This window comes from Eptatretus burgeri, chromosome 6 (genome assembly GCF_056783735.1).
Source record: "Eptatretus burgeri isolate ZD-2024b chromosome 6, Ebu_testis_v1, whole genome shotgun sequence".
Lineage (NCBI taxonomy): Eukaryota > Metazoa > Chordata > Myxini > Myxiniformes > Myxinidae > Eptatretus > Eptatretus burgeri.
Window position 1 is genome coordinate 36,676,009 of NC_140966.1, and position 19,308 is coordinate 36,695,316.

Consider the following 19,308-nt stretch of genomic DNA (forward strand, 5'->3'; position numbering starts at 1 on the left):
TTGTCCGAATGGCTGGCATTTTGTCCTGCTTGGCCTGGCCAACCTTCATTTTGCCCATCAAATCCAAAATTTGATGGCTACTGTGGATGTGTGAAAGTTCCTTATGTATGTATACCACATGCTAATTTACAAGTGGGGTTCAAAAGGTTTTGCAACTTGTATATATACTCACAGTTTTTGCTTTACATGCATTATTGAAAGCTGCATATATACTTAACCAGGCTCAATAGCGTAATGGTCATAGCATACGATCTTAATTCTGGGAGGTCGGTGGTTCAATCCCTGGTGTCTCATACCAAAGACTTAAAAAAGTCCATGCTTCCTTGTTTGAGACTCAGCAATTACATGGTAGAGCACAGACAAACAATGCTGGGAAGGTAATTAATCTTTGAGTGAGGAGTTGGGAATGAAAGTATTGTAAAAGTGGAAATTTGTCACAGGGCAGGTCACGTATGGAAGCATGCGTGGGAGCAGCGCTTTGCTGCATATACTTTCTGAGAAAATACTCCAGGGGCCTCCATCTGGCCGTCCCCCAGGCAGATGCCTGGCCAATCCCTATCTCCTTGAGATGCCGATCAACCTGCTGCAACCACGAGGCACGTGGTCGGCCCTTTGGCCTTCTCCACCCTTGAAGCTCCCTCGCTGAGAGAATCTGGTGAGCAGGATCAGCATCAGGAAAACGAGCCACATGTCCATACAACCACAGCTAACGCTCACGGACTATGCAGGTAACAAATCTCATTTGAGTCTCTCAGCAACCGCTCGTTGGATATAAAGTCCGACCAGCGATAGCCAAGGATTCTCCGAAGAGACCTGGTACCAAATTAATGAACTCTCCATCTCACGTCCCTGGTCAGAGTCCAAGTCTCACATCATTAGAGCAAGACTAAGTACCAAGGACCTGAAGTCTTGGACTTTCATGCTCCTGCACAGGTTCAAACAGCACCACACCCCATGATCCAGTGAATCCATGACTCCCCAGGCCTGACCCAGACGTCGATTGACCTCTGGCTCACAGCCAGCAGAGACATGAATATCACTGCCAAGGTAAGTGAATCTCTCCGTGACCTCAACATCCTCACCACAAACAGGTACAGATAAGATGGCAGCATCCAAGATGTCATTGAAAGCCTGGATCTTAGTTTTGAAGCAGAAAACCCGTAATTACAGCTGCTCCGACTCCTGAATCAGCACCTCGAGGGCCCCCAAAAGGATATCTAGAGTCTCTGCAAAGATGATCTAGAGTCTCCAGAAAGAAAGATGACTGCATCATCTGCGAAATCAAGGTCAGAGCTCTTGACATTCCCAAAGTTAAGATTTGAAGGCAGGCGAGATAGCTCAAGGGCGAGTGAGCGTACCACAAAGCCAGGGTTGTCCAATACGCTCGCCACTCACCACATGTGGCGAATCGGCCACAGACACGTGGCAAATTGATGCTCTTCAAATGTTGTATTTTAAAAAAAAATTGCAAACACTTGCGTTGGTGCATCGGTCATCAGACAGCACCAGCAGGTTGCCAATACACGGAATATTATTTCAAGCTAACTAAATTGGTGGAGGTTAAACTGCTATTTTTAATGACTGTTATACTGGCAGTGCAACCTGCAGATATCAATGATCTATCTTACCGTCATCCAGTTTCTATTTTCAAATCGATAAGAAATTTCTATTTTTACCTCTGCCCACCAAAGGTGGAAGGAAGTTAAACGACATTGCCAAAAGTATGTGGACAGCTTTGCAAACGTCTCATTCCAAAATCATTGGGATTGATGTGGATTTAGTCTCCCCCCCCCCTGCCTTTGCTGCTATAACAGCCTCCACTCTTCTGAGAAGGCTTTCCATGAGATGTTGGAGCATTGCTGTGAGGATTTGCTTCCATTCAGCCACAAGAACATTGGTGAGGTCAGACACTGATGTTGGACAATTAGGTCTTTCAAATAAATGTGTTGTGTGGTTTTTCGTGGGGCCCCTGGACTTTGGGCCCTGCCTGGACCAGTGTCCCGTTGATCCTTCCCGAAATGCCTCACAGTGGTCCCCCTGGTTATCTTATCCAGCCGCCAGCAGGTGAGCTCCCAAGGGGTGTTGCTCCTGTGTTTAAGTGAAAACTTTAATAAGTTCACATTTATATGAGCCTTCACTCCTGTTCATTCTCATGCCATGCACTGTAGCTGAGTGTTCAACACTTTTGAGAAAGTATCACTCTGTAAATATCTACACCACCTGCAAAACCACCACCTCCACGTGCACGGTGTGACGTATGTGCTGCGAAAACGGGCGGGAATCAGCGCGCGAGGCTTCTTTGTCCCTTTCGCACTCACGTTTGGATCCACGAGCGCGTTTCATTGATGTTTAAATTTTTTAAAATCTCAATTGCATAAAATAAGAACGAAATCGTGTTTGAAGGAAGCTTTGCCTCTCCCTCCCTCGCATTAAAAAAAAAAATCCGCCTGTGCTCTTTAATGGCTGAGGGGGAGTTTTGTGATCCCAGCTTACACGAATACATCCACTGTATATATCGGGGGCTGCAAAAGTCGGAAAACGGTAATGAAAAGCAAAACGTGCGCACAAAACGTATTTTATTGAATATACAAGCATATCAATAATAACACACCAATAATAAACATATTAATCCCTCAAATGTTCAAATTAAATGAATTCTAGTATTAAATGAATCCGAGCACCACTATTATAACATTGGTAATACTGGTATAATGCTTACTGTATACCTACTTTTGCAGCCCCCTATATGTATATATGTATATATCGGACTCTTCTTCACACTTTCCATTTCAGTTTTAATTCCTTGTTTCTCTTTCTTGGTCTTCAGAGCTTGGCTCCTCCCACTCCTCCTCCTAATCCTCTTCCTTTCCCCGCCCAAAGCCAAACGCGACTGATGCCTGGGCAGCCAGACTTAGGGCCGGAGATGGAAGTGGACGGGACGGAGACAGCGCTGTGTGACACATCGTGCCGAGAGTTTGCGACCGAAGAGCGACCTGAGGATCGGCGTGCGCCGGGACTGTCGGCGAGGGTGTCGGGCCTAGCGGAGGGCCTGTACGGAGAGCTCGAACGACTGGTGTCGCTGTATGGAGAAGAAGCACTGCGGGGTCTTATGCCGCTCGTGGTGACTGTGCTCGAGAGTCTTGATTCGGCCTGCGAGAGCCGACACGAACGTCAGGTAAAGCGTTGTTCACTAAAACCCGAATAGGAAAACAAGTTTGTGTAACAAATCAACAACATAACAACACTCCAGCAATAAATAAATAAAAACCAGCCACCACGATTATTATCAATCACAGTGCGCGTTGGGCCTTGCCACCACCAACGCCAATAACTGTGTGCCTGGCGTGCATCACCACCACCCACACGGTGTGCTTTCGTGCACCACCCACACGGTGTGCTTTCGTGCACCACCCACACGGTGTGCTTTCGTGCACCACCACCCACACGGTGTGCTTTCGTGCACCACCACCCACACGGTGTGCTTTCGTGCACCACCACCCACACGGTGTGCTTTCGTGCACCACCACCCACACGGTGTGCTTTCGTGCACCACCACCCACACGGTGTGCTTTCGTGCACCACCACCCACACGGTGTGCCTTGCGTGCACCACCACCCACACGGTGTGCCTTGCGTGCACCACCACCCACACGGTGTGCCTTGCGTGCACCACCACCCACACGGTGTGCCTTGCGTGCACCACCACCCACACGGTGTGCCTTGCGTGCACCACCACCCACACGGTGTGCCTTGCGTGCACCACCACCCACACGGTGTGCCTGGCGTGCACCACCACCCACACGGTGTGCCTGGCGTGCACCACCACCCACACGGTGTGCCTGGCGTGCACCACCACCCACACGGTGTGCCTGGCGTGCACCACCACCACCACTCACACGGTATGTCGAGCATGCGCCGCCACAACACGGTGTGCCTGTCGTGCACCACCACCGCCACCCACACGGTGTGCCTGTCGTGCACCACCACCGCCACCCACACGGTGTGCCTGTCGTGCACCACCACCGCCACCCACACGGTGTGCCTGTCGTGCACCACCACCGCCACCCACACGGTGTGCCTGTCGTGCACCACCACCGCCACCCACACGGTGTGCCTGTCGTGCACCACCACCGCCACCCACACGGTGTGCCTGTCGTGCACCACCACCGCCACCCACACGGTGTGCCTGTCGTGCACCACCACCGCCACCCACACGGTGTGCCTGTCGTGCACCACCACCGCCACCCACACGGTGTGCCTGTCGTGCACCACCACCGCCAGCCACACGGTGTGCCTGTCGTGCACCACCACCGCCAGCCACACGGTGTGCCTGTCGTGCACCACCACCGCCAGCCACACGGTGTGCCTGTCGTGCACCACCACCGCCACCCACACGGTGTGCCTGTCGTGCACCACCACCGCCACCCACACGGTGTGCCTGTCGTGCACCACCACCGCCACCCACACGGTGTGCCTGGCGTGCACCATCACCACCAACCACACGGTGTGCCTGTCGTGCACCACCACACCAGCCACACGGTGTGCCTGTCGTGCACCACCACGCCTGCCACACGGTGTGCCTGTCGTGCACCACCACCGCCACCCACACGGTGTGCCTGTCGTGCACCACCACCGCCACCCACACGGTGTGCCTGTCGTGCACCACCACCGCCACCCACACGGTGTGCCTGTCGTGCACCACCACCACCAACCACACGATGTGCCTGTCGTGCACCACCACCGCCACCCACACGGTGTGCCTGGCGTGCACCATCACCACCAACCACACGATACACCAAACATCAACTAACACTATAAACAGTCTCATGCTTTGTGTCCAACACCTCTAATAAGTGCTCCTGCAAGACGTACACCACCACCACCACAAATAATGTGTTGTGAGAATTCTCCACCAGAGCCAATGTTTATTACATCCGCTACCACCCCTCAATAATAGCATGTATTGGGTGTCGACCACAACCATTAACGTGCTGCTCTAGGCATCCACCACCACCACAACTAACAACATGCCAACTATAAAGGGGAACACTGAGTGCCCACCACTCATCCTCACCTTCACCCTCTCTTATTGTTTCGTTTAAGTGAAAAGTTGTGGAATGCATCAATCTTTCACACAAGATAGGTTCACTGTCTTGTGCATACATTGAGCAGTTAACACCCTTGATAGCATATTCAGCCTTTTTTGTTTTGGTACCACCAGAGGGCGAGCACACACCTTTTGGTGTCAAACTTCCCCTGTTGCTATTACATGCTGTAAAACAACCAAATCTAGCAACAGAGGTCCCCAAAATGGTGGAAATATGAAGGTTACCCCCCCCCCCCTCCCATCTGTAATGTGTCAAAGGCTCCCGAGTCTTAAATGCAGCAAATCCAAGCTGGAAGTAGCACTTAGGGCCATGATGCCAAAACAGAATGTAACTAGAATGGCATTCGAAGAGCGCATAAATCTGCCAGGCTGAAAAGTTTACCTTTTCTATCCCACTAATCTGGACCTCCAAGATCTAATCGGCTTGTTCGCGTCACCTGCCCAACTCATCCACCAAGTTTTGTCTGAAACCGTCCACAACTTTTTGAAATATCATGGCCCTTTCTCTCAATGGTGAAGAATAATTTTTTTTAAATTACAGAATTGGGATCCTCACCTAAATCTAATCGATTCGTTCTTGTCATACACCCAACCTGTCCACCAAATTTTGTCTGAATCGTTCCACAACTTTTAACGATATCCTGTTCACAGACAGACATACAGGGGTAGATATAGTGAATTATCTCGTATTTACAAAAAGTATTGAAGGCATGGAAAAGTTTGATCCACCCACACTTCAACTAGTTGTAGACATCCAGTGATGTGGCTGTTTATGTGAAGAATGCCTCAATCGCATCGTATGAGCGAAGGTGGGCTTATATTGCATCAATGACAGACTCCTGTTGTCAGAGCAGATAAGCATAACGTTATACTTGTTAACATCGTGCATGTCTGCTCTGCCATCTCCTTCAGTCATCCTGGATGTTTATCTGGCCCCAAAGCTTTATCTACTTTCGTCATCTTCAATAAATACACCAACTAATGTGAAAGACAACAACTAAATAACTCGTGCTCGCAGACGGTATGCTCAGTTTAACTTCCAGCCGAGGGACGGCACACACATGGATGAATCGTCCTGCCTGTGACGCACCGTGATGACGATTTATAGCTGTGTTGGGATTTGAACCCATGCTGGAGAGCTTAGAGGTGAGAGTTTGTACCTCGAGGCCATCTTTACAGCCCTGACTACATGGTACTAAATTATATATATTTATATGATGTCGACACCTGCTTCTCCAACATCTCATTCCAAAATCATGGATATTAGTGTTGGTCCCTCCTTTGCTGCTCTAACAGCCTCCACTCTTCTGGGAAAGATTTCCACGAGATATTGGAAGAGCATTAGTGAGGTCAGGCACTTATGTTAGGCAATTAGGTCTGGCTCGCAGTCGGTGTTCCAATTCATCCCAAAGGCGTTCGATGGGGTTGAGGTCAGGGCTCTGTGCAGGCCAGTTTTCCTCACCGATCTCGACAAACCATTTCTGCATGGACCCCGCTTTGTGCATGGGGGCATTGTCATGCTGAAACAGGAAAGGGCCTTCCACAAACTGTTGCCACAAAGTTGGAATCACAGAATCGTCTCGAATTTCATTGTATGCTGTAGTGTTAAGATTTCCCTTCACTGGAACGAAGGGGCCTAGCCAGAACCATGAAAAACAGCCCCAGACCTCGTGGCTGAGCTGATGTTGCTCCTCGATGTTTCCACTTCACGACAACATCATTTACAGTTGACCGGGGCAGCTCCAGCAGGGTAGAAATTTGATGAAATGACTTGTTGGAAAGGTGGCATCCTATGACTGTGCCACATTGAAAGTCACTGAGCTCTTCATTACAGCCCATTACACTGCCAATGTTTGTCCATGGAGATTACATGGCTGTGTGCTTGATTTTATACACCTGTCAGCAATGGCTGAAATAGCCAAATCCACTAATTAGATGGTGTGTGTGCATGTGTGTGCGTATAATATATATATATATATATATATATATATATATATATATATATATATATATATATATATATATATATATATATATATATATATATAATCATTTTAACTTCTCCATTTCTAAAAATACATAGTTTTGTCGAAAAGCATTGGTTAGAAACTAACAGATCTGACTTTTTCTTAAAAGGGGATTGTGAGGTTAAGTGGGTGGGTGTATTAAGTTTTTGTTTATCATGCTAAAATGTGTGTATTTCATTTCTCACTCATTTTTGGGGACTCAAATTGTTCGTGCTAAGTTAATACCTGATGTGAATGTGGATCTGGCGATGATTCCATGGCCGACATTTTTGCAGGGCCTCAGAATTTGGCACTACACCACTGTTTACCGCTGAGCATCGACGGGAATCGAACCTACACCATTGAGGGCAATATAAACAAACAATGGAGAATGCCACAGTACAAGCAAAGTCCACCCCAAAATGTCATGCTCTGTTCGATATCGTTTGAGTCTTCACCACCACAGAGGAAACATTTTGTTAACAATCCAACCGAGGATCAATGGCTTGTGTTTGAATCCCTTCTGAAAGTTGTTTCTAGCTTTTTATTTAATCGTCGTCATTTGGCTTTTCCCATCACGTTTTTTATTTTATTTTTTATTCCTTCAGTTATTTATTTCTCTTTCTGCTTTTGGAAATCTGTATTTGTTAATCTGCAGCTATATTGTGGCTATTTGGTTGAGTGGTTAGATAATTATTTCTTTCTCCACTGGCTCTTATGGTTGTACACTGTTGCGATTCCGCACTTTGCATGCATGGCAAGTTAGTCAAAAACCCCTCAACATTAGTTGAGGTGGGCTTACATCGGCTTGTCTGACGTTTGAGATGTATCGTAATAAGAGTTCCCTCACGAGAAACTTTGACGCAGATGGAAGCCATTCGGACCATCAAAGCCTGCGCTCTTATTACCAACTTATTGCTGTTTGTCTCCATGCTCTATCCTTTTTAAATGTTGAATGTCAAGCAAGTAAGCATCACGTACCAGTTTCAAGACTGGTATGACCGACCTCCCAGACTCAGAGCGGACTCTCTCACAATTAGGCCACCGAGGCTGGTTCTCTTCTTCCCACATTCTCTTCCCTCTATGAAATACTGGTTCATATGGCATAGTCTGAAACATGGCTGGTATATGAAAGCAACAACGGTTGTTTCTTTCAACTGGCTATGAACAACAGTGCATCGCCACTGCTACCGAGTATGGGGGCACCACTGATGCAATGCCCATATTACCAGTTCACTGGTACTCATTTCACCAACCTTGGAAGGATGACAGGCTGAGTCAACCCCACCTGGTGTTAATTTAGCAGCAAACAGGGCTAAAGCTCAGGACCCTATCATCCCAAGCCTGCCACCATAACCACCAAGTCAACACCAGGCTTGGTAGTACTTACTTCTTGCTTATAATGTGCCATGTAGGAAATGCACAAAATCTTGCAGAAACATTTTGTTTGTAATGCCTGTCTCTGTTTTTTCTTTGCTGCTGTGAGTGTCCTTAGGTCTCACCAATATTGGAGTGGAGAGCACCATCAATTTACGCAGCTGTTTTGGTCTTTGTTGACTGTTGTGATGTCATTTCTTCTCCCAAGGGACATTAAGTTTGGACATACAGGCCATCAGTAATACCAGACTGGACTCTTTCTGAACAAAATTTAAGCACATGGAAAAGTGACAGAGGGTAAAAAGGCAAAGTACTGACAGCTGGATGAAAGAATTGTGAAAAAAAAACCAGAATGGCCACGTTGCAATCAATGTCTGGTGCAGAATTTCTCGATTTGCTTTTGTGGTGCAGAAACCATCACAACATCGTATGGAATGAGCTTGTTCTGAAAAAGGGATTATAAACTATTCATGTTGATTGCTGAGGGGTTCACCACAAACACCACCCAGTATTTTATGAATGTGAAATGATTGGGTGTGTCATAAAACTTTAGCTAAAACTGCATTTTGGCATGGATATAACAGAAAAACTCTTGTGTGGTGTGTTTATAAATACAGCAGGACATACTTGTAAACTCGGAAGTGCAAAACAAGTGGCTTTCATCCTTTTCTTCCCTTTCAAGAAGGATATAACAAAAAACCCTGATTAAGTCAAAATTGTTTAAAAACAAAAACCCGAGATCGCACAGAATTATTTCACGTCATAAAAGTGAATGAAAACGAATGTTGATTCGGTCCACAACAAAATCAAGGACACAAATCGAGTATCAGGTGCACAACTTCATTGCAGGTAAGGATACACTATTCATTGCAGGATACACTATTGCGATGCAAAAGCATGTTGGAAAGCCAAGCGGTGTTTGAGATTCCGCATTGGGAAAATTGACCGATGACAAAAATCTCAGAATATGATTTTATAACATTGCCTATTGATAAAGGAAAGTCTAAGAGTTGTTACTATCATGTCCAGAAGGCAAACATTGGCAAGACTATCTCATTTGTTGTGGCCTGACATTATTCTGCTGAACATGGATTGCTTTGTTAAAAGTACATCTCCAACACAGAATTTTCATGTCGGACCTAGCGATGTTGCACATATATGTGTTGTGCTTATCCATGATATCATCATCATCATCATTATAATCCTCATCATGATCATCGTCATCATCAAGTGCCAAATTCAATCCAAAGGTAGGTTGTCATCACTCTCTTTGTGATCACGGGGAATTTTGCCATTGTGTCGGTGATAAATCGCCGACTTGTCATCGAAAGACACCGATGCGTCTTTAACATTCAAAAGCAGTGGATTCTAAAAGACGGGTCCCCAGCTTAAAGTCGGTCAGAGAGACGGAACACTTATTAATACAGCACCTTACCTGTGAAGCACCGATCTCACCATTTGTAAACGGGTCAAGAAGCAAACCCAGATTGCACGGCTCACAGTCAAGTGCACTACATCTACACTATCGTGACAGACTAAATCTGTGTCTGTGTTTTGTGTTTTTGATTACTGTTTTAAAGTGTGGTAAAAGTTTTAGTAATGTACTCATTCTCCCCACAATCCTATTTAGTTCACATTTCAAAATCACTGCTAGCTCTGGTATCGTGTGAATCTTGCATTATTAAAAGAGACAAAGTATTGATTATGAAAAAAAAAAAAAAACAGGGTTGTAATTGCTTTCTCTTTTGCATTTTTACAGCGCGTGCGCTGTATACAACTGCACCGAGTTTGAAATGCCCCCGCTGGCGTCTACCACGTCTCCCACGTCTCCGGTGTCCCCCGTTTCCCCCCCCCCCCACGTGCCTCAAGACAGCCAATGACGGCCGACCGGTAGATGCAGTGCGTAACCTCGATGGAAATGGCGACAATTGACGGAAATACCCGAGTATTTCAATGGAAATTTGTGAAACTAATGTGTTATATATGTGAAAACCATTTAATTTATTGCTTGACGGAAAAAAACGAAGAAACGCACCCCTCATGTACGAACGAACGAAAGACGTCATTTCCGCCCACCATCGCATTTTGCGCCGATCGCTGAATGCTGAAAGCTAAGTTATTCTTATGCTATCATTCTTTTGTGGTCCCCTGCCACGCTGTATCGAACAATTTCATTGCTTCTGTTATATATATATATATATATAAAGGTGCTTATCACAATAATAAGATTTTTACATTTCAAATATTAAGTATGCTTTTTAATTTTTTCAACTGAAAAAGCATAAATTGCATATTTTAACATTAGTGTACTCATTTGCTTCACCACACGCACTGTATTGAAGGATTTCACTTGTTCTCTGTTATTTTACATCTGTGAAGACATGTGATTGAAGTATGCTGCGCATGCCAAGGAATAATTTGACATGCCTGCACTTGTCAAAGGCATATTTGTTTGTTCATTCTGTTCAGAAAGAATGTGGCAGTTGGTATATTCGGGCATTGCCAATTGTACATAATCCAGTGGTGTCTCGCAAATTGTTTGTTCTCCCTTAATTTGGCTTTCTTTTTAAAATATTCTTCATTATTCTCACGCTTTTTGAAAAAGTAGGGGACATTGTAATCTGATCTGTCTGTCCATCTGTCCGTCCATCACGCTATCTCCTCCTAAACGGTTAGGCTGAAATTCACCAAACTCGGTAGTTGTGATCAACGCATGGAGAGAAGGTGTGAGCACAGTATCATTTTTTGGCCTCGACCTCTGGGGTAGGGTCAAAAGGTAAAATACCTCTAAAATGTAATTACGAGCACAGTTTCGAACGTTTTTTAATGAAATTTTGTAAATGCGATCAACATTGGGGGACATGAAATACGTCACTATTTTTTGGATTTGACCCGCGGTTCATGCCCCCAGACGGTTGGGACTGTTAATTTAAAACGCACGCAGAGGTCAAAACAAGATTTAAATTATTATTATTTTTTTTTTTTAAATATTAAAAAAGAAATTAACTAAAAATTTGATGTTGGGTCATTCCTGGTGGAACCTTTTGCCATCCTTCAACTTTGATTTAGGCGGGAAGCATGGGGATTTGCGATGATGCGCCATCAACTTCACTCTAGTTTTGTTTTAATCGACACCACAGGGGTTGGGTTGAGCCCAACACCAAAGCAGATGGGAAAATGCGGTAATTAAATGAGATCTATTTGATTGATTTGTGACTTGAATCGATGCAAGTTGATAGAAAAATAACATTGAAATAGAGCGAAGTCGAATGACTGCTCTTGCACCTTCGTGCCATGTGGTGATCATAATGCCTCCAACCCCACTCTCGTTCTTGGGTCCCCACTCTCGGCTGCTTTCAATCTCGCTGCACTGAAGATGAAGTTCAGTGTTATCGCAATAACTCGCGAAGAAGCTGAGCCCAATGGTTTGCTTCTCACAGGTTTCATCATTTCTCCTTCTTCAGACAGGTTTGTGGACTCGTCTTTTCTGTCACCTCACATAGGGCCTCACTTTTTGTCCTCTCATTTCTCTGTTCTTGCCTAATCCCACTCAAGTCACGAGCGTTTTTGCAGTATCCTACACCTGGTTACCCTCTCCAATTCAAAACTGAATTCTCACCTCCATTGCTTCAGCCTTCTATTCCATCTCCTGCATAACAGACTCGTTATAATCTGTTGTTTTGTGCTCTTCTCTCAAGTTTTTTATTTTATTTTTGTGAGTACTGCCCCATGTCGCCTCATATCCACACCCAATCTCTTTTAATTTTGCTGACCTCCACCTCCACCTCTTTTTATTTATTTATTTGTTTTTGTTCTACTTATTTTCCTTCCTTTTCCAATCCTGTGGTTCAACTACCGGTCCTCATTTATTATCTGCCCTTGTGGTTTTGTTTGCCGTTCCGCTTTTTACCCTTTGTCAGTCTGTAAGCTTGTTGAACCTCTGTCATTTTGCTTCTCCTTGAGCAGAGACAAACATATTTACATATCTATTAAAACAAACTGCTGCAGAAATCTGCCAATAAAATGTATAAAAACAATCTGTCTAACTTGTATTGCAATTTGCAAATACTTTTTTTCATTTGTGAGAGATTAATATCTTGCAAAGGTGTACATGGTCATAGTTTTATTGGCCTGGAAGCTGCAAGCTCCCGTGAGCATGTTCTCTGGAATGCCTTATTCTCTCTATGTATTGTTACTGTTAGAGGGAATTTCAAATTTCCTTTTCATCAATTTCATTTCAGCATTTGGTATCTGTATCGGTCATTTCATCAATTGATATCTATCAGGAATATACGCTTCATGAAAGAAAAGTTTTCCACGTGTTTGTTCGTGCCATTCATAAACAGCACAATTATAAATAAACTGAGGGGACAACTAGATTGCTGCACCTTTTAATGCTAAAGCTTTGCATGTAATCTTCTGAATTGATGCACTTGACAGTTAGAGTGATACCATGAAGCAAGACAGTTTAAACCGCCAATCTGTAATATACAATGCCTGGTGTTGGCTTAATGGTTAGGGTGGTGGGCTTGGGATCCAAGGATCCTGAGTTCAAATCCCACTTAGCTCTTGAATTAATACCAGGTGGTGTTGACTCTACTTGTCATTTAGCCGAGGTTGGCAAAATGAGTGCCAGCATACTGGTATCCTGTGTCGGAGTGGCGACCCGTCCAGGATTGTGCTCACAAGCCAAGGAGGCTGCTTAGGCAACACCAACGCTCTGCACAGAGTATGGTCCCAATGGATGGTTGGATGTAATATATGAGGTATTACGTCACATTAAGGGCACTTGGGTTGATATTGCCTAAATGTGTGTCCCCCTTGATTAATTTGCTTGACGTGCACCTGCCGATAAGTCATTCTGATTGTTCAAATTGCTGCAGGTGGAGCTTGAGCTGTTGAAAGAAGACAATGAACAGCTGCTCACCCAGTATGAGAGGGAGCGAAATTTGCGCAAGCAGGCTGAGGAGGTGAGCACTTGGTGCTTGTGTATGTACATCTTCATGGGCGTGTACTGTTTGTCAGTCTTTTGTGCACAGGCCACATTGCCCTAAAAGGAAGAGTTTAAAGGCTTTGTTCTCATCTCATGTGCTTGAGTTATTCCCTCTTTTCTTGGTATTTTATTTTTTCAGTACTGTATGCCCTCAATGAACTGCTCCTACTTTAACCTGAATTTATCTCTGAATGTGTTCTTATGCAGTACTTTTGTAAATTAAAGCTGAAACTGAAATTTTATTTTCATGTTACATTGGAATCCCTCATGAAACCAAACCTTCCACCCAGAGCTGCTATTTCACAGATGGCCAATGTGTTCTCCTTATTTCATTGTAATGATTTGTTTGTTCTATGGGAGTGTTCTTATTGCAACACTTGATATGTCAGCTAGGACAGATACCAGGGAGTAATAATTAAATTGGGGTGGAAAGAAGTGGAGCAGAGTGACAAGAAAGGAGTGAAGATGCAGAAAGATGATGCTCAGGATAGAGGGGAAAAACTTGTTTGGTTAACCCCACATGAATGTGGGATTGATTGGTGCCTTGAAAGTAGTAGTGCTACAACTACTACTACTTTTTAGCTCACCTGGACTTTAGTCAGGTGAGCTTGTGCGTTTGAGCAGTGTCCAAAGGAGAGTGAGTCAGTCGGTCTGTAAACACTTCAGTCGTTATCTCTTAAACCAAACGCAACATTTTAATGAAACTTCGCTACAATCTTCATATCTGATGCCTAACGAAGGTTTATTGACCACATCAAAATCTGCACTCATTAAGGCGGTCTACGGGAGGTCTTTTGACCCCCCCTCCCCCCCAAAAGATGTATTTGCTTTCTTCTCCGAAACTACGCACAATTTTGATGAAACCTGACCACAAACTTCATCACCTGTGATGAACTAAAGTTTATCGACCGCATCAAAATCTGCCCTCATTGAAGGGGTCTACAGGGGTGTTTTTGACCCCCCCCCCCAAAAAAAATAGGTATTTGCTGTCTTCTCAAATACTACACACATAATTTCAATGAAACTTGACCACAACCTTCATCACCCATGATGTACCAAAGTTTGTTCACAACATAAAAAAATTAGGGTCTAAGGGAGTCTGTAGGGGGTTTGACTGACTATTACTCCCAGTGTGACCACTTGACTCCTCATTTTCATAAATGCCAAGGTGAGCCAATGAAAAAAGCTAAGAATTCACAAGGTTTCAGAAAAGCGATGATAATAGAAAACCTATACGCCAAGGTGAACAACGAATAGCCAAGATCTTGTGAAAAAAGCCAAGGAGTGGTCACACTGATTACTCCTGATCCAGGTGAGCTTCAGGAAAGGTGGTCCTATTTTTATGGTAGGGAGAACTCTGGTTTTGTATGAGGAGCATTATAAATGAACACCTCTTCTCCATTCTTCGACAATATCCATGTCTGAATGGAGATACCCAATATTAGTCCTCCTTTTGGAAATGGAGACTTAAGTAAATGTCAACAGAAGTGCTCACTGAAATGTAGATCATGTACCATGTCAGTTCTGCTGAAGTAGTTTCTTGGCTGAGGTTACAATCCTGGTCGGGTCGCCACTCCGACGCAAGAAGGTGGAGGAATTTGTTTCGGGTGCCGGTGAAGGATGCCTACTCTTCATGAAGGACACCATGGGATCTTTAACATCCACCATCTAATGCTGGCAGACAGGACATCAATTTAACGTCCATCTGAGGGATGCACACACATTGATGAATTACCCTGCCTGTGACACTAGGACAGTTTATAGCTGCATCAAGATTCAGCCGAGAGGCAAATGTGCGTACCTCTTGGCCATTCTGCTTGGCAACTGAAATGAAATGCAAGGATTGAGGCTCGTATTGGAGCTAAATGACAAAGGATAGCTGTTTTTTTCCTTATTAAAATTCACAGACCAGTGTTTGTGTGTTTGTTTGTCCCGCTACTCCTCCTACAGTTCTGGGCTGATTACATCCAGACTTGCTACATAGGGTTAGCATGACCCCAATTAATGTATAAGGGTGTTTTTATCTTTGCCGGTGGTCTTGGGGTGGGGGAGGGGAGCGGTGGGGGAGGGGAGCAGTGGGGGAGGGACAGAAGGCAAATTCTCCATGTAAATGTGTATTGTGTAGCACCGCCTCCAGGTGGGGGAGGGTATTGCAACTCCCCACCATTTCCAGTGCAGTATTTGTGTCCCCACATTTTCTAGTGCAGTGCAGTGAGGTGTTTTGAATTGTTAGCACTAAGTATGTTTTTGCTTTATGCATGGAACACGGAGTTTGTTGTTTTTTTTTCCTATTCACTGCCAAAATATATGTATGCGTCAGAGGAACATATTGCATACTTGAAACAAATCACCCAAAGGGCAGGTACTCTGCTCATTGATTACAAAAGGGTACCGAGTATGGGAGATAGACAGATACAAGGATGAAAAGAAAGGATAACAGAAATGAGTAACAATGGCCCAGAGAGGAATGGAATATGGACAGTCTTTTAAGAGAAAGAGCAAGAAATGAGCCCTCTTCTTGTCCAGGCTGGAGTTCCTCAAGGCAGCGTTCTGGGCCCTGTTCTTTTTCTGGTTTTCATCAATGATCTCTCTGACTCACTGGAAAATCATCTTTATCTCTTTGCTCATGACTCCTATCTCTGCCATACCATCTGTCATCCCTCAGATCGGCAAGCAGCAGCTTCTTCATTCTGCAGATCTGGATAAAATCACAAGCTGGTCCAACATGTGAAACTTGTCTTTCAATCCTGCCAAATCTCACACTCTCACTATGTCTCTCCGTAAGGACTGTCTGGAACCCCCCCCCCACCCCCATCTACTTTCTCAACAATTCTCTTGAAGAAATCATTTCATTCAAGCTTCTGGGTCTCACTTTCTGCCATGATCTTTCCTGGGAAAGCCACATTTCCAAGCTGGCCTCCAAAGCCAGTCGCCGACTGGACATCCTTCATCGTACAAAGTCCTTCCTTGGCACACGTGAGCTCTTGACCACATACAAAGCTTTCGTCCGTAGCCCATTCTTCCCTCCAGGTCTTCAAAACAGCTGTTCACCACCATCTCTTATCTTCCCCCATCCAAAACCACGATCTTTTCTTCCTCCGCTAATCCACCCCAAACCCACCTTAAAATTCCCTGCTTTCATTCCCAAAAGTCCCTGTTGTGTAAGGATCTGAAAGTCCCTGTAGTGTCCTTGTTTACCCTGTGTATCCCGCTCCATCCCTCACCCTCCCACAGATCTCCTAATGTATGTTCCACACTGTTTTGTCCTTCCCACTCCCATCCCACTTGTCTCCTGCTCCCCTTGTTGTACATTTTGTTCCCCTTGTTGTACCTTCTCTGTGTTAGCTCTCATACAAGCCTTGACATTGTATACAAAAAAAGCATTTATAAATAATGTTTATAGTTATTCAAAGGAAGTTTGAGATGCATTTTAATGGCACAGCACAACATACTTAAACATGCTTTTCATATTTGTTTTTGCTCACTGCAATAATCCCACTTTCCTTCACCCTGTAACTACAGAATAAGCCTGACTTCACAACATGGATTTGTGAAGTTGTTTTTTTGTGGTGCATCTTTACTCTCCAATGGAAATGTTCATAAGTTATTTGTTTGTAATTGGTTCCATTTTGCTTTTTTAATACATTGCTTGCATGATGAGGTGACATTTACACTTGAATGGGTGTGCACACATTGATTATTCATCAAGTGGCTTTCATGTATTATGCAGTACTTTAACATGGTGGAGCAGATGCTAAGTTAAGGCAGTGCATTTTTCTTGAGCGACATTGTTTTGCCTTTAAGCAGACATCAATTTCTCATTGCATCTAAGAAAGCAAACAGCATTGCATGGAAACATAGAAACTGCAAGTATGAGTATCGGAGGTTTGATTAATTTTGGAAGCGAGCACTTCGTGAACTCAGAAATCCTCAGATGCCCAGGTTTGGGTCACAGCAAGGGGTCTTACTGATGGTTCCATTGTTTATAAAGCTCAGACTAGTACACAACATGCACTTTGTGTATCCTTGCAGAAGTATATCGAGTATGAAGATGCACTTGAGCAGGAGCGGCATGATTTGCTTTCCCGCTTGGAGACATCACAACTACAGCTTCGACAGTTTGAACTTCGTGGCAAAAACGCTACAGATCAGAGTGAGATGTTGCTAAATAGCATATTGATGAGTAGCTTGTGGATGGAGCAGGTTCAACCTCCGGGGGAATCCTTTCATCCAAAGCTCATGATTATTTGATGCCCTGACACCTTCTTTTGTGCCAAAGGCATTAATGAGCACTCAAATGTTTATTTCTGACGAAAAAATCGGTACAAATAATTGACTTGAGGAAAAAGAAAAACAGCCAGTTTATTAACCTTCCCAATGTATTGTCTCCTAAAAATGGCCAAGTTCATTACCTCCTCCACTGAAGTTAGATATAGGTTATGTATTCACCCCTGTTTGTTGTGTGTTTGTGAGAAGGATATCTCAAAAAGTTATGGATGGATTTGGACACACCTTTGTGGATAGGATGGATGTGCAACAAGGAAAAATTTATTCGATTTTGGTGAAGATCTGGATACTAAAAGTTTTTAAATGATTCTTCACCATTAAGAGATGGGGCCAAAAACGATGCAGAGCATGATATTTCAAAAAGATGTGGGTGAGTTATGACAAACCTTGGTGGACGAGTTGTTTCGGTGACGAGAACGAACCGATGAAATTTTGGTTCAGGTCCTGATGCAGATCCGTCTTGTCAATGGGATACAAAATGTAAACTGTTTAACGTGGCGCAAGTATGCACTCCACCGAGTGACGTTCTAGTTTTCCTTTTAAATTCAAATTGATTGCAATCAGGATGAACTTTGCTTCATTTCTGTGCAAAAGTTAGAAGGTGGCGAAGTTGCACGTTCATATCAAGTTCCAATTCTGATCAACTTTGCCCCATTTTTGTGGAAATTCCTCACCCTGAGAGGGTAGGAGGAAAAAGGATAATTTACAAACATGTACATCTTTCTCCAGCCATATCGCAAAGAAAGTTTTATAATGTGGGATCCCTGAGATTCATTAACAACAATTGTATGGGAAACCTAACCTTATCTTGGAATTGTGGAATGTCAAAAATTGCAATTGCTTATGTTCGGTTTGGAGTCACCATTAAAATGTAAACTGGTTGATGTTAGGAGGTGTAAGAATATTTGGGTTATGTAAGTAATGAAGAGCTGTTTCTTAAATACACAAAACTTTGATATCCAAAAGTTTGTACATAAACAGTTTGCTGTGTATTCATGTTGGTTACATTTGCTGATGTTTAGCAAAAAAATATTCAGAATTTGTGGTTTATGTGGAAGCACCAATATTCACTTCCTTTCCCGAATTGAGTTGATATAAAAAATAAAATGGAAAGTGAATGATGGTGGAGAAAAAGGGAAAGTAATGGAATTTAGGAGCAAGGCAAAGAAAAGGTGAGGATGAGCTATTAGTAAGTGGAGGGCAGGGAAGGAGAATATAATTGGTGGACGAGTTTGTTCGGTGACATGTCATGTTATGTGAATGGCGATGGAAGGAGGAAAAGGGGTCAAAAATTCTTCCATTTTTGGGTGCTTAACATGAAAGATGATACCTGTCATACAGTGCTTGCATTAATTGCAGTAGGACACCTTTCATTTTTTAAACTGGACCTAAATATTGAACCCCTAACAAGGCTCTATGTGGGACATCGATTCTGCTGAAACTGTTTCTTGTCTTGAGATAGAATCCTGGATGGGTTGACATGACGCAGGATAATAGAACAATACAAAAACAATTTTGTGCTGCAGTAACTTTCATCAT

General features: G+C 44.0%; 1 protein-coding gene across 6 annotated transcripts in view; it reads left to right on the top strand.

Moving 5' to 3' along the window:
* Positions 1-2,834: 2,834 nt before the first annotated feature.
* The window catches only part of LOC147024547 (C-Jun-amino-terminal kinase-interacting protein 4-like), a 200,888-nt gene continuing 184,414 nt past the window's right edge, over positions 2,835-19,308 (top strand). For 3 of the 6 annotated variants that reach the window (XR_015059080.1, XM_085884562.1, XM_085884563.1), the window contains exons 1-3: positions 2,835-3,175; positions 13,373-13,459; positions 17,515-17,635. Coding sequence is in view for 5 of the 6 variants with exons in the window: in XM_085884562.1 (XP_085740688.1) it covers positions 2,894-3,175; positions 13,373-13,459; positions 17,515-17,635 (490 nt within the window). In the remaining variant the exon portion in view is untranslated. The remainder of the gene's footprint in view (positions 3,176-13,372; positions 13,460-17,514; positions 17,636-19,308) is intronic. The other 3 variants (XM_085884564.1, XM_085884565.1, XM_085884566.1) reach the window with 3 other exon arrangements.